We start from the raw sequence: 15,085 nt of genomic DNA, 5'->3' as shown, positions 1-15,085 counted from the left end.
GGAAGGGGGCGAGAGAGGCTCCCTCGGGGGCTTCCACGGGAAGGGACCCCGGAGGAGGGGCGGTGTTACCTTCCGGTGCTGCCACAGCATCCCCAGCCAGCTCTATACAACGGGAGTCATCAGGGGGCAAGGCAGAAGACTCGTCATCGGTGCCCCCCTTCCTGCTCTTCCGGGGGGCCTCCGAATCCGAAGGATGTAAGGAAACTCGAGCCTTCTGCTTGCCCCGCTTCCCCTGCACTAAGGACCAGCCCTCCATGGCATCATCCGGGGGCCGGCTAACAGGGGTCGGCTCGGGGGGCAAGGGCAATGGCTCAGGGACTCGGGGAGGCAGTGGTGGGACAGCAGAAACCAGAGAGGATTCCCCCTGGGATGAGCCCTCTCCCACGTCCGGCGGTAGCCCCGCCACACCCTCCTCCACAGAGGTGGATCGAGAAGGAGGAGGAGGGGCAGCTTCGGGTGCTGGGCAGCCAGGGGCACCGGCGATGACAGGGCCGGCGCCTTGCCGGGGCTCGGGGGTCCCCGACACTCCTCCGTGCTGGGCCAAGGGACAGTCCCTCCGGACGTGCCCCATCGCCCTGCAGAGGTAGCACCGAGCCTCCCCCGTTGAGTAATGCACCCGGTAGTGGGCTCCCTGGTAGGGGACCAGAAAGGACCCCTCGAGCGCCTCTCCGCCACGCGCCGCCGGCGGCAGTAGAAGCTGCACTTGCCGGCGGAACGAGAGAACATGACGGAGGGCGGGGTCCTTGCAGCCCAAGGGGAGAGGGCTGATGACAGAGACGGGGCGTCCCAGGGCAGAAAGAGCGGGCAGCAGGACGGCATTGGGCAGGAAGGGAGGGACGGAGGTCAAGATTAAGCGGACCCCCAGGTCTTCCAACGGCTCCAGGGGGACGAACACGCCCCCCACCGCCAGGCCTGTCTCTACCGCTTCCTGGGCGGCGGCCTCTGATGCCAGGAAGAAGACCACCTTCCCGTACATTTTGGAGGCCGCCACGATGGCCGTGGGCCCCACCACCCTCGCCAACGCCCGCACGTAGGTCTCCACGTGGGGCGAGGCGGGCACCAGGAGGCAACGGACGCCGTGCTTCCTGGTCAAAGTGGGAAAGGGGCCCCGGCCGCTGTAGATGTTGGCGGAAGCAGCAGTCGGAGGAGCAGCAGCAGGCGGGGGGGGCCGCCGCCACCTGGGCGTACGCCCTGGGGGCCGGGGGAGGGACACCTGCAGAGCTGGTGGAGGGAACAGCGGGGAGGGATGCCGCAGCCGGTAGCGGGGCTGCGGCAGCGGGGGCAGTCTCCGCCATGGAGGGCCTGGCCTTTCTAGCGGGGCCCTTACCCTTCTTCCCACCCCGACCCTTCCCACCGGCTGGGGGGGCTCCCCCCGAATCAGAAGGGGCGAGAGAAGTGGCAGCAACGGAGGTCTCCCCAGTACTCGCCGCCGCCGGTGCCCCAGCAGGGGCGGTGGTAGGTGGATCGGCAGCGGCGGTCGAGGTAGAGGCTTGGGCAGTGGACACGGGGGCAGGTGGAGGAGGGGTAGTGGGAGCATCGCGAGGGGTCTCCCCCGCCGCATCCCCCGCCATAACGAGAGCGGGGAGGGGGACAAACAGCGAGGGGAGGGGAAGGAGAGGAGGCGGCCACCCTTCCCCGCTAGGCTGCAGGCAGGGGAGGAGGGCGCCAGAAGGGGAAGGCTAAAGGGGCGTAGGGAGCAACCAAGGACTAAGGGTGGGATTGTTTCAGGGCACCAACGCAGAGGGGGGTTCCGGCTCCTCCAGTTGCACTAGGGGAGCGGGGGGGCAACGGCAGAGGGGGGAGTGCAGTGAACAAGGGGAAACCAAATGGGGAAGGGCACAAGCGCCTGAGAGGGGGCGTGGGTGCATGGGGGGGAACCGATCAGGGCTGGGGGAGCACAGGGTGGGGGGAAAGGGCGAGCTGAGATTGGGGTAGAGGGACTACGGGGACAGCTACAGGGCCGGGGCAGAACTATCAGGCAGCAGAGGGAAATAGGTGGGGTGGACAAATGTGGCAAAGGGGAGGGGGTCAGTCCAGTATGAGGGGGGAGGTGGTGCACCCACAGGCACTTGTGCCAAAAAGTCAATGGTTGGCTGCTGCTGCTGCAGGCCCAAATGGTGGAAGTGGGCGTGGTGAGCCAGGCGAGCAGCTCAGTCCCAGAGGCAGGAGTCCAAAGCAGAAGGAAAACAGCCAGCGGGGGTGGTGGAGGGGGCAACGATGGTGGTGGGGGCGAAGGGGGACACGGATGGACTGGGGACAGGCTCCACGCCACACCCCCGGTGCCCCAGCAGACACAGTCCAAACCCCCACCACAAGAGCACAGTTTGAAAAAGACTCAGTCCAGAAAAGCCCCCTCCACAGTGGTCTTCATACTGTCTCCAGCAGCGGGTGGTCGACTCCTCCTTCTTCTTCTCCTCCGGGCACCAACAGCTCCCCAGCAACAGCCACAGTAGGCCCAGCAGCTCCAGGTGGTGGTGGTCTGGCGTCCAGGCAGGAGGGACCCCGCTCAGATGGTGGTGTCCCCAGCAACAAGAGCTGGGGTCCCTCATTCCCCTCCTCTCTGGGAAGCAGGCCAGCAGCCCCCCCCCCAAGGGGCTGTAGGTGGAATAACAGCAGTAACTGAGGTGGGGGGGAACCACCAGCCAGCCAGCAAACAGACAGCAGAGAGAGGGGTAGGTGGTGGTGTCTAGCCCAGCCAGGGAAGCAGCAGGAGCAGGAACAGCAGCAGAAACAGCAGCAGCGAGGGCCCAGCGCCCAGCAGGAACAGCAGCAGCAGCAGCAGCAGCAGCAGCAGCCCTCTCTCTCCTTCCTCTACAGCAGAGTGGTAGAAGGAAGAATCAGTACTGGCCACAGGAGAAGCAGGCTTCTGTGCCCTGAGGGACCAGAGCAGGGGCTGCACTAGAGTAATCAGGAACCTGCTAGAACCAGTTAAGGCAGACAGGCTGATTAGATCACCTGCAGCCAATCAAGGCAGGCTATTCAGGGCACCTGGGTTTAAAAAGGAGCTCACTCCAGTTAGGAGAGGGGGAGCCAGAGGAGAGGAAGTGTGTGTGAGGAGCTGGGAGCAAGAAGCACAAGGAGCTGAGAGTGAGAGGCTGTGCTGCTGGAGGACTAAGGAGTGCAAGCATTATCAGACACCAGGAGACAGGTCCTGTGGTGAGGCTAAAGAAGGTGTTTGGAGGAGGCCATGGGGAAATAGGCCAGGGAGTTGTAGCTATCATGCAGCTGTTACAGTAGGCACTATAGACAGCTGTGATCCACAGGGCCCTGGGCTGGAACCTGGAGTAGAGGGCGGGCCTGGGTTCCCCCCCAAACCTCCAAACTCCTGATCAGACACAGGAGGAATTGACCTGGACTGTGGGTTCCATCAGAGGGGAAGATCTCTGGTCTCTGGTCTGTTCCCTGACCCACTTGGTGGATCAGCAGAGACTGCAAGGATCATTCTTCCTTTTTCCCATCAGACACAGGAGGAGTTGACCCAGACTGTGGGGAAGATCACTGAGGTGAGCAAATCTGCCAATAAGCACGGGACCCACCAAGGTAGAGGAGGAACTTTGTCACAGTATCTAAACAGGTGAACTGACTGCCAATGAAAACTATACAGCGGAAAAGGACAACTCTCATCCAGGTTCGGTTGTTCAATCACACTCACCTTGGGCACAGCTGAAGCTAAAATGATGGATAATTACTTAGGTGATAAATAAGTTACTCTTAAAAAATGAAGGGAAATTCCAGATCTATATGAAAGCTGGCTCCATTCTGGTGGTAGTTGCACATTAGCAGCCCAACCTGATGATAGCGTGGGTCTCTGGGCATACTCAGTGAATCGACCAGGAGAGTTGGCGAGCAGCTGCTAGCATGGTCACTCCAGCCTACTTCCGTGACTTTCACTCTGAGGCCCAGGGGGCTTCCAGCTTGACATTGCCTGCCCTTGACTTGTGTCTCTGGTGTTTTAGGAGATAGGAAAACCTCTCACCCTCCCAACTGCTTCTTGGGGAGCTGTACTTGATGCAACATTAATATGTTCCAACTGGGTGACCTGAATAGTTTATGGTTAATAGTGTTGAAACAGTCAGAACATGAATACAAAGGGGTAGAGATATACAATATGGCCAGTCTAACTTTACATAGGAACCTTGATGTTTAAACTATTCAAAAACCTTCTGAATCATGTTCACATTGACGTCACCAGGCTTTTTACAACTACCTCCCTTGGTTAAGGGCTAAGACTCTGTACTGAGACGCTTCAATGAGCTCTTAAATGGCTTTAAATCCATTGTGAACTGGTGCTGTTTAATTAGAAGAGTGAGTGGTTCTGATAATATGCCTGTGTAACCCACTGCTCAGTGTGTGTTACGTGTCCCCTCTGTGCCTGAAATACAGAAAATGGGAGTCTGTTACAGCCCCAGCTAGAAAGCCTGGACCTTCGGTGTATAGAGACCCATGAACTTCATTCTGGAGTTGGCTGCTTCATTCCCCAATCTGCTGGGCAAGATAGTGCCTAGCACACTGATGTGTTACAGCATGCTCAGTCTGTGAGCTCTCATACACAAGCTACTGTATTTTAATGTAGCTCCTTATATGTATTAATATTAGCAGCATCAGGACCCCATATACTGTAAGGAAGCCCAGTGACATGCTGCACGGTGCTGGTCTGACTGCAATTTTAATGAGTTTGTCAGTTTCCACTCAAATATTCTTCACACCAGGTCTGTCTGGAAGGACCCTTGAGGGAGGACCAAGACATGTGTCCAGTTACAATATTTTAAGATAACTTGTTTGAAAATACTTTACCTTATTAACTTTTTTACCTTCTCTTCACACACACAAACTTACACCTACCCTCAGGTGTCAGTAACTCCAAACTCTTAGACTTTTCTTTATTATAAAGCTGTAGCTTTACAGTTTGAAAGCTTTATAAATATCAAGTTCCTGCAGACAGCAACCATTTTTTCCCCAGAATTTCACAGATTTTAATGCTAGAAGGGACCAATAAATGATCTTGTCTGACCTCCTGTAAGACATAGCCCATAGAATTTCCCCGCAGTTACTCCTATATTGAGCCCAGCAACTTGTATTTGATTATCTTCCACAAAGGCAGCCATCCTTGATTTGAAGACACCAAGAGATGGAGAATACCTCATTTCCTTGGTATATTGTACCAGTGGTTAAACACCCTCACCGTAAACCTTTTTCTGTTATTTCTTGTCCGAGACAAATTCAGGTTCGAATAAGTATTTGATTGAGAGAGGAAAATCAAAATGTGACAGATTGAAATTCAAACCACGTGGCCATTTATTAATGAGGGATAAGTTACAACTTGGGCTGGGGAGAAGCACCTTTACCAACTAGCAATACTATCAGAACAGGAATACACACACACAACTTGAAAGAGCCTATTTACATCCAACAACAAGAAACCAAACGATCTATGATTAACTGCTCACTAAAATCCAGAATAGGTACACAAAACTTATCAAACTGTACACACGTTAACCGAATATTGTAAAATACATCAACTAACCACAACAGCAATCAATACAACAATTTGGCTCTCATATACTATATACACAACTTTGCACCAAGTAAGGGAGGGGAAAAAAAGGGAAAAGGCTAAGCAAACAGAGTATTTACAGAAATTAAAATGCACATACCACACTCCAGGCGCAGCTGACCAGCAGTACGGACACCAAGGGCATGACGAATTGGGGAAAATAATCCAAAAAATGACACGACATGAGCCGGCAAAATCCGGAGGACACCGTGGCTGAAAGGGTGATCAGGCCTTTCAGCTAACACGCGGATACTCCTGCCACTTTTGGCATGAGACATAGTTTTATTTGAAGACTCTTACTCGTGTCAGCGTCTGATTGGTCCCTAGCTCCTTCACCTTCCAGGTTCCGAGCAGGTGCCCTTTACGTAAACAGGATCTATACCCGGCACACTACTCTTTTGCACACAATACCCTACTCTTTTGCACATGGCACTAACTTGACCCACAATTGACCAGATAGAAGGTTCAGAGTAGACACACGGCACTATAATGTTGTACACCACACCATGGTGTTGCACACGGCACCAGTGTGACCCCTGACCGACAATTGGCCATACAGATGCCATGTTTGAGCATAGATTTAGGGTTGTGACATTTCTAAATTGATTTGTCTGGCGTCAGCTTTCAGCCAGTGGTTCTTGATCTGCCTTCTCTGCTAGATTAAAGAGTCCTTGAGAATCTGGTATTTTCTCCCTGTAATATACTTAAACACTTTAATCAAATCACCCACATTAGATGACACCCACATTAGATGATGATTCCCCATTGGCAAGTATATTCTATTCTATTCTATTCTATTCTATTCTATTTATTAATGATTTATTAATGTGTGCTTTACTGAGATTGTATGGTGCTAGTTTTTTAATTCAGAATCTTGTGCAATGTAAGTCAAGTTTTTGCAATAATATAATTATGTTACCTCCAGGCAGTTATCTTTATCAACTAACTTTAAAGTCATCTAAAAATAAAGTAGGTTTTTTTAGCAAGACTTAATATTCTAAAAACCCTGTTCACTGGCATTAACTATATTTCTAATCTTTAATTATTTATTGATTGAGTCACCTTTTCTATTATTTTGCCAGGGATTGATGTCAAACTCACTGGCCTATAGTTTCTTGAGTCTTGATGCCTGTTCTTCATGTTATGCCTGGGCAGAGGTATATTAGTACTGTCACTTCTCCATGGCAACGGAGACTTGTCAATTTTATTTTGCTAACACAGTGTGGTGCAGGATAGATAATAGTCACTAATATTATTATTATTATTACTATTATTACTATTATTATTAAGAAGCAGGGGTGGCCAAAATTACTGACCCTGCTCCTGCTGAAGCCCCAAGCCCCTGCAGGCTGTGCCCTATGGGATTGAAGCCCCAAGACCCCTCTCCCTGCTGGGCAGAAGAAGTCCTTAGCCCCATTACCTCATCACAGGGAAGAAGCCCTGAGCTCTTCCTCCCCTCCCCCAAGTGAGGTATGCAAAGAAGGGGGGTGGCTCCATGAGCCATATTTGAACTGTAAAAGAGCCACATGCAGCTCGTGAGCCATGGTTTGGCCACCCTTGTTATAAAAGGTATAAGGAGGTTTTAGAACAGAGGGAAGGTCTAGGTGTATTGGAGCACCATATTCAGGGTTACACTCTGTACAGTCCAGCGGGGACTGAACCCAGCTCCTCTGACACCACTAATTCATTGGATATGTAACAACTGTAAGAAATAAAGATCTACTCAAAGAAGCTAATTGAAAAACATACAGATGTGTGTGGACCATGGTCTATAAATACTCTTGTGTGGTGTTAATGTGATAGGGCCTGTTTTATTTCATTTTATTTTATTTTTAATTTTAAAAAGATAAACGAGATGGATTTCTAATGCAGAAGAATGATAGAAACAGCCACATTATCACCTGTATAAAGAAAAGATCATCAGAGTTTTTGATGTTTTTCCATAGAAAAAGAACGAGAGGAACCTCCCAGTCACTGAATGGTGAGTGAAGAGGTTCTTTGTTCACCCCAGCACAGGGAATCCATTATCTGCACCGTAACATTCAGTTACAGACTTTTAATGGGGATAGTTATATCATGTGTTTCTAAACTGCTTAACTGACTGCCTATCAGAAAATCTAGAAAAAGCACGACTCACACCCACGTATGGTTGTTCTATCAAACACACCTTGTCTACAGCTGAAGCTAAAATGACAGATAGTTATTTAGTTGTAACTAATTCTTAAAGAACGCAGGAAAACTCTAATTCCACCTCAACCCTGCCTCTGTTCTGTTGGAAATCCAGTGCTAGCAGCCCTGCCTGGTGAGAACATGGATCTCTGGGCATGCTCAGTGAATTGGCTAGGAGAGCAGCCCAGCAGTTGGTAGCAAAAGTGCTCCAGCCTAGGTCCCTGGCTTCTGCTCTGCAGAAGCAAGGAGCTCCCAGCATCACATCTCTTACCCCCATTCTGCCTCTCTGGTGTTTTAGTGAGTGGGGAAAATTCTCATCCTCTCAAATGCTTCTCTAGGTCCTTTTTTTTCTGCTACATTAATGTGACCATACTGGGCTTCGTCTACATTTTATGGTACATACAATCAGAAAGAAGCAGAACAAGAATGGAAAGAGCTGCAGATTTGCAATGCCTCTCAGTTAACTTAATGGAGAAAACTTCTTCCTGCTTAAACCATTAAAATTCATTCTGAACAATGGTCACACTAACGTCACCAAGATTTTTATAATTACCTCCCCTGGCTTGCAAAAGAGGGAAAATAAAGGGGCAAGACTGAAGCTGCTTTAAGGATGGAAGAGTCCATCAGCTCTTAAATGGAAAGAAAGTAATGAACAGTTCTGTTCACACTGAAGGATCTCTCTTGTGTAATGTCGAGTTTACCTTCGGCAGCACCTGCCACCATCAACGCAGTTTCCAATGGTCTTATAAAACTTGAGACACATAGGGTAACATTCACCACCTCTGTGTTCACATTCCCTTCGGGACATCTTAGCTTGGGAGAATTCTGACAAAGAAAAAGAGTCTTAATCAACATTCTGCAGAGCAGAGTAAATAAGGGCTGTGATTCCAGGATGCCAGGCATTTCCCATTCACTGGCATCTGGCCAAATCAGCCCAATTGTCATCCAGTGTGAAAGTTTATCACAGCATTAGTGCTCTTTAAATGGTTGCAGTTCTATCCACATTCAGTGGCAGCCTCCTGAGAATGGAGTGCTTTAATTAAACAGGGGCACTGACTCTCCAGCTGCAGATTTTGGAACTAGATCTGAGCACAGGCGTCCTTCACTGCCTCACACAATTGAGGGATGAGAAGCAAGTGGCTGCCTGCATTGTTGACTTTCCTTTGTGGCTGGGGTGTGGTTTTGATTCCCTCTGGTTCTTACAGTGATGTGCCAGCCAGTATCATCAATACAATTTGACTAAGTAAGTTTGAACTGGCTCAGTGCTCAGTTGGATGACTACAACGTTTTGAAAGTGAAGAGCTTGAAAAAGTCTCTTCGGGGCTGAATGTCTGCAGATCTTTGAGACTCTGCTCAGATTTCTTTGCAAGATTCAATTGAGAATAGTTTCTTCATGACCAGTTGCCAATTTTTGGTTTACCTAAGTGGCCTGTCATTTTGAAAAGGCATCCAAATCTTTTAGAGTACTGAATTTAGAACATTTGTTGTGTTTTCACAAAACTGTCTACAACCAACAGACAGAAACCAAAACCCTACCTGATTCATTGTTATGTCTGCAAACAATGTCCCACCCCCAAATGACATCATTTCTCAAAACAAAGTGAAGCTCATTGTTGTGGCAGGTTTTGAGACCCAGTAGGGCTAAGACTCTGCGATGAGCGGCTGCCGTTTTAGAGATTTCAATTCTGTACCCAGCTGTGTAACCTCTCAGTGGGGTATGCTGCCTATTTTATAATGCAGGTTGTGAAAGGCAGAATAATTAACAATAGTCATCAGGAGAAGTTATATTTTAAGTCATGGTCTCCTGGCTCCTAGCCCTATGCACCATCTCCCAAACCCAAGGGTATATTGAGAGGGGTTCACCAGACTTCATTTGTCAGTATTGCATCCAGATGTTCAGTTCTGTGATTGCCCATTATAGGAAGAGTTTGTGCCATGATGACAGAACATGGGGTGGCTTAAGCAGCAAACCTCAGCAAGATCTGAGGAAAACTCTTTGAGCGGGGCATGGATATTTTTTGACTGTTCATAATTAAGTCAAATCTCAATGGCTTTTCTTGGGGGTAGGGCTAGAGCTCATAAGAAAAAAAAAGTCTAATGGAAAGCATTAGGTCACCTCTGTAGAGGCTCCCAAATATCCCTTTATATCATTGATTATGTTCATTGACATCTTACCTGGTGCATCCATGAGCACCAAGAAGACAACAGCAAAGAGCAGGAAAAGGATCTTCATGGCTGAAGGTTGGCCAGGAACTCAGAGTCACTGGAAAGAAGAAACACCAAGACATAGAGGACACAGAGGACAATAGGATTCTGGGGATTGTGACATGCTGACCTATAGAAATATTGCTTTAATCCAAATGACATTTTTAATAAGTGTTTTACAATCTCTTATGAATCCAGCACCATAAATGTCTGAGGAGAATTTCAAAGAAATACAATTTTGTGAGGCAAGTTATCTTTCAAAAAGAGATGTTTTGTAAATAACTTATATTAACCAATTATTCACATGAAGTTTCTCATGGAAATCTCTTTTTCCTTAGCCAAAGTACAGGCTAGAGAATTATCACACATTTTTATGTGTTTTATTGCCTGAAATAGATTTGAAAGCAATTAAGAAATCGCGAAAAGCAAAAGAAAGGTGGTCGGCTGCTCACGTTTCTGAAATTTCTAAAAATGAATTCACTATGTGATTTACCAAGAAATAATAAATCATGAGTAATACGGAGCCCCAAATTTGAGTGTGTGGCCTTGTTACCAGGCACCCAGGAGCTCCACATCACTCACTCAAGTTTGATACAGCCACCCTGTCATAAACAGATAGCTAAGGGTCAATGTCTCTTTCACCTAAAGCACCTGACCAGAGGACCAATCAGGAAACCGGATTTTTGCAACTTTGGGTGGAGGGAATTGTGTGTCTGAGGTCTTTGTTTTCTGTCTGCCTGTTTTCTCTGAGCTTTGGAGAAGTAGTTTCTACTTTCTAGTCTTCTGTTTCTAAGTGTAAGGACAAAGAGATCAGATAGTAAGTTATATGGTTTCTTTTCTTTGGTATTTGCATGAATATAAGTGCTGGAGTGCTTTGATTTGTATTCTTTTTGAATAAGGCTGTTTATTCAATATTCTTTTAAGCAATCGACCCTGTGTTGTGTCATCTTAATACAGAGAGACCCTTTGTATGTATTTTTCTTTCTTTTTATATAAAGCTTTCTTTTAAGACCTGTTGGAGTTTTTCTTTACTTCAGGGAAATTGAGTCTGTACTCACCAGGGAATTGGTGGGAGGAAGAGATCGGGGAGATCGGTGTGTGTTGAATTGGCTAGCCTGATTTTGCATTCCCTCTGGGGAAATAGGAAAGTCCTTTTTGTTTCCAGGATTGGGAAGAGAGAGGGGGAGTCACTCTGTGTAGTTTCACAGAGCTTGTGTCTGTGTATCTCTCCAGGAGCACCTGGAGGGGGGAAGGGAAAAAGGATTATTTCCCTTTGTTGTGAGACTCAAGGGATTTGGGTCTTGGGGTCCCCAGGGAAGGTTTTTCAGGGGGACCAGAGTGCCCCAAAACACTCTAATTTTTTGGGTGGTGGCAGCAAGTACCAGGTCCAAGCTGGTAGCTAAGCTTGGAGGTTTTCATGCTAACCCCCATATTTTGGACGCTAAGGTCCAGATCTGGGACTTAGGTTTTGACATGAGTGGCAGCGGGTGGGAGATAGACAGTATCCAGAAGCCAGTAGGAATATTATATTTTTCTTTTCTCTGCTAAGGGCTTTTTAGCAGAGAGAAACAGTTTGGTTTTAAAAGGGAACCAGAGAGAATTTTTTTTTCTGCTCTCTCTGGCAGTTTGTGGCTTGCATGTTAAGCAAGAAGTCGTTAAGGTGCTATCACGAGTCTTTTGTCACACAATAGCACTCCCATTGAGAGTCATACCAGCACTATATAAATGCAAATAAAGTGGTTTTTCAGGTTTACTTAACATTGAAGATTCGCTAAAGGCACTGTTGCTAGGCAGACTTCAGGAGGCAACAGAGAGCCTGCAGTTCAGAAGAGAAACACCGGAGGGCACCCCAACACAAGAAAACAGGAACCATGTCTACCAAGGCAAAAATTGAGGCCGAAGACCAATTCAGAGAAGCTGAACACAGGCGACAACTGGAAATAAAACAAACAGAGATGGAAATAAGAGAGAGAGAAAGAGAGGCGGCCCACCGCCGAGAAATGGAAAAACACCAAAAAGAAATGGAAAAACAACAAAAAGAGAATGAAGAGAAGGAAAAACAGAGAAAACATGAACTGGAGTTGGCAAAAGCTGGGCTGCATGTGCCAGCCAACCCTAACAACCCGGCGCCAACTATTGCTCCACAGCACAGGAAATTTCCCACCTACAAGGCAGGTGATGACACCGAGGCCTTCTTGGAAAATTTTGAAAGAGCCTGTCTTGGGTACAACATCCCTGACGACCAGTACATGGTAGAATTAAGGCCACAACTCAGTGGACCTTTAGCAGAGGTGGCAGCTGAAATGCCTAAGCAGCAAATGAATGACTATAAACTTTTTCAAACCAAGGCCAGATACAGGATGGGGATAACCCCAGATCATGCCCGTCGGCGCTTCAGAACCCAAAAGTGGAAACCAGAGGTGTCATTTCCCAAACACGCCTACTACATTGCAAAAAACTATGAGGCCTGGATAACAGGAAACAACATTCAAACCTTGGAAGAACTGAACCTCCTCATACAAATGGAGCAGTTCTTGGATGGTGTTCCTGAAGACATCACACGGTACATACAAGATGGAAAACCCAAAGATCTCGCTGAGGCGGGGGAGATTGGAGCCAAATGGATGGAACTGGCAGAAAGCAAGAAAGCTACTGTCAAGGGGAACGATTACCCCAGGGGGCACACAGACCATAAACCCTACAACCGAGGACAGCCAAAGACCCCACATACCACCCTAGTAAAGCCACAGACACCCTACCCTTCCACCTCACCAGTCTCCAGTAACTCACCTCGGCCCAGTGACCCATCAGATGGAAGATGCTTTAAGTGTAATGAACTGGGACATATCAAGGCCAACTGTCCAAAGAACACCATGCGAGTGCAATTCATTACACCACCATCACACCAAAAATCCTCAGGCCCAGATGCCTCTCAAATACCCTTGGAGCGAAGGGAAAATTTGAGAGTGGGCGGAAAGAATGTTACTGCGTGGAGAGACACGGGGGCACAAGTGTCAGCTATCCACCAATCCTTCGTTGACCCCAAATTCATCAACCCAAAGGCCAAAGTTACAATTTACCCCTTCATGTCACAAGCTGTAGACTTGCCTACAGCTCAACTGCCTGTCCAGTACAAAGGCTGGTCAGGAATGTGGACTTTTGCAGTCTATGACAATTATCCTATCCCCATGCTACTGGGGGAAGACTTGGCCAACCAGGTGAGGCGGGCCAAGAGAGTGGGAATGGTTACACGTAGCCAAACCAGGCAAGCTTCCAGACCCATTCCTGTTCCTGAGCCGTCCACAGAGGCCCCGTCTGTGTTACCAGAAACCCAGACAGAGGTAGTGGACCCGGATTCCATGCCTACTACTGAAACAGCCACAGCATCTCCAGTCCCAGGCCCGGAACTGGAACAGCAACCAGCACCAGCAAGTGCAACCACATCTTCAAACTCAACGCCAGAGGGCGCCAGCGAGCCAGAACTGGCAGAAGCAAAAGACAGCCATACCCAAAAGGCTCAGCCAGAGCCTGAAATACCCTCAGGTGCACCAGCGGAGAGCGGTTCACCAGCACCAGAACAACCCCATCACCTACATCGCTTCCAAAGGGACCAAGCCCAAGTCCACAGTCTGAGGAAGAACTGGTGACCCCAGCCTCAAGGGAACAGTTCCAGACTGAGCAGGAAGCAGATGACAGCCTTCAGAAAGCGTGGGCGGCGGCACAGAGCACCCCACTGCCTCTCAGCTCTTCTAATCGATCCCGGTTTGTTATAGACCAAGGACTTTTATACAAGGAAATTCTTTCTGGTGGACACCGGAAAGAATGGCAGCCGCAAAAACAGTTGGTGGTTCCAACTAAGTACCGGGGGAAGCTCTTAAGCTTAGCCCTAGATCATCCCAGCGGCCATGCTGGGGTGAACAGAACCAAAGACAGGTTGGGGAAGTCCTTCCACTGGGAGGGGATGGGCAAGGATGTTGCCAAGTATGTCCGGTCTTGTGAGGTATGCCAAATAGTGGGTAAGCCTCAAGACCAGGTCAAGGCCCCTCTCCAGCCACTCCCCATAATTGAGGTCCCATTTCAGCGAGTAGCTGTGGATATTCTGGGCCCTTTCCCAAAAAAGACGCCCAGAGGAAAGCAGTACGTACTGACTTTCGTGGACTTTGCTACCCGATGGCCGGAAGCAGTAGCTCTAGGCAACACCAGGGCTAACACTGTGTGCCTGGCCTTAACAGACATCTTTGCCAGGGTAGGTTGGCCCTCCGACATCCTTACAGATTCAGGGTCTAATTTCCTGGCAGGGACCATGGAAAAACTGTGGGAAACTCATGGGGTGAATCACTTGGTTGCCACCCCGTACCACCATCAAACCAATGGCCTGGTGGAAAGGTTCAATGGAACTTTGGGGGCCATGATACGAAAATTCATCAACGAATTCTCCAATAATTGGGACCTAGTGTTGCAGCAGTTGCTGTTTGCCTACAGGGCTGTACCACATCCCAGTTTAGGGTTTTCACCATTTGAACTTGTGTATGGTCACGAGGTTAAGGGACCATTACAGTTGGTGAAGCAGCAATGGGAGGGGTTTACGCCTTCTCCAGGAACTAACATTCTGGACTTTGTAAGCAACCTACAAAGCACCCTCCGACACTCTTTAGCCCTTGCTAGAGAGAACCTAAAGAATGCTCAGGAAGAGCAAAAGGCCTGGTATGACAGACATGCCAGAGAACGTTCTTTCAAGGTAGGAGACCAGGTTATGGTCTTGAAGGCGCAACAGGCCCATAAGATGGAAGCATCATGGGAAGGGCCATTCACGGTCCAAGAGCGCCTGGGAACTGTAAACTACCTCATAGCATTTCCCAATTCCTCACTAAAGCCTAAAGTGTACCATGTTAATTCTCTCAAGCCTTTTTATTCCAGAGACTTACAGGTTTGTCAGTTTACAGTCCAGGGAGATGATGCTGAGTGGCCTGACGGTGTCTACTACGACGGGAAAAAAGACGGTGGCGAGGAAGAGGTGAACCTCTCAACCACCCTGGAACTTCTGCAGCGGCAACAAATCAAGGAGCTGTGCACTAGCTTCGCCCCATTGTTCTCAGCCACCCCAGGACGGACTGAACGGGCATACCACTCCATTGATACAGGTAATGCTCACCCAAT

The 15,085-nt window shown here is 48.7% G+C and overlaps 1 protein-coding gene across 1 annotated transcript in view; it reads left to right on the top strand.

The window, feature by feature from the left end:
- The window catches only part of LOC127048816 (uncharacterized), a 121,544-nt gene extending 107,873 nt beyond the window's left edge, over positions 1-13,671 (top strand). Inside the window, exon 2 of the mRNA XM_050948823.1 lies at positions 11,019-13,671. Within this exon, the coding sequence (XP_050804780.1) occupies positions 11,800-13,575 (1,776 nt within the window). The 5' untranslated portion in view covers positions 11,019-11,799 and the 3' untranslated portion in view covers positions 13,576-13,671. The remainder of the gene's footprint in view (positions 1-11,018) is intronic.
- Positions 13,672-15,085: the final 1,414 nt, after the last annotated feature.

Source organism: Gopherus flavomarginatus, chromosome 4, assembly GCF_025201925.1.
Source record: "Gopherus flavomarginatus isolate rGopFla2 chromosome 4, rGopFla2.mat.asm, whole genome shotgun sequence".
Taxonomy (NCBI): Eukaryota; Metazoa; Chordata; order Testudines; family Testudinidae; genus Gopherus; species Gopherus flavomarginatus.
Note: the sequence above shows the minus strand (reverse complement) of the source record. Positions and strands in the feature narration are given on the sequence as shown.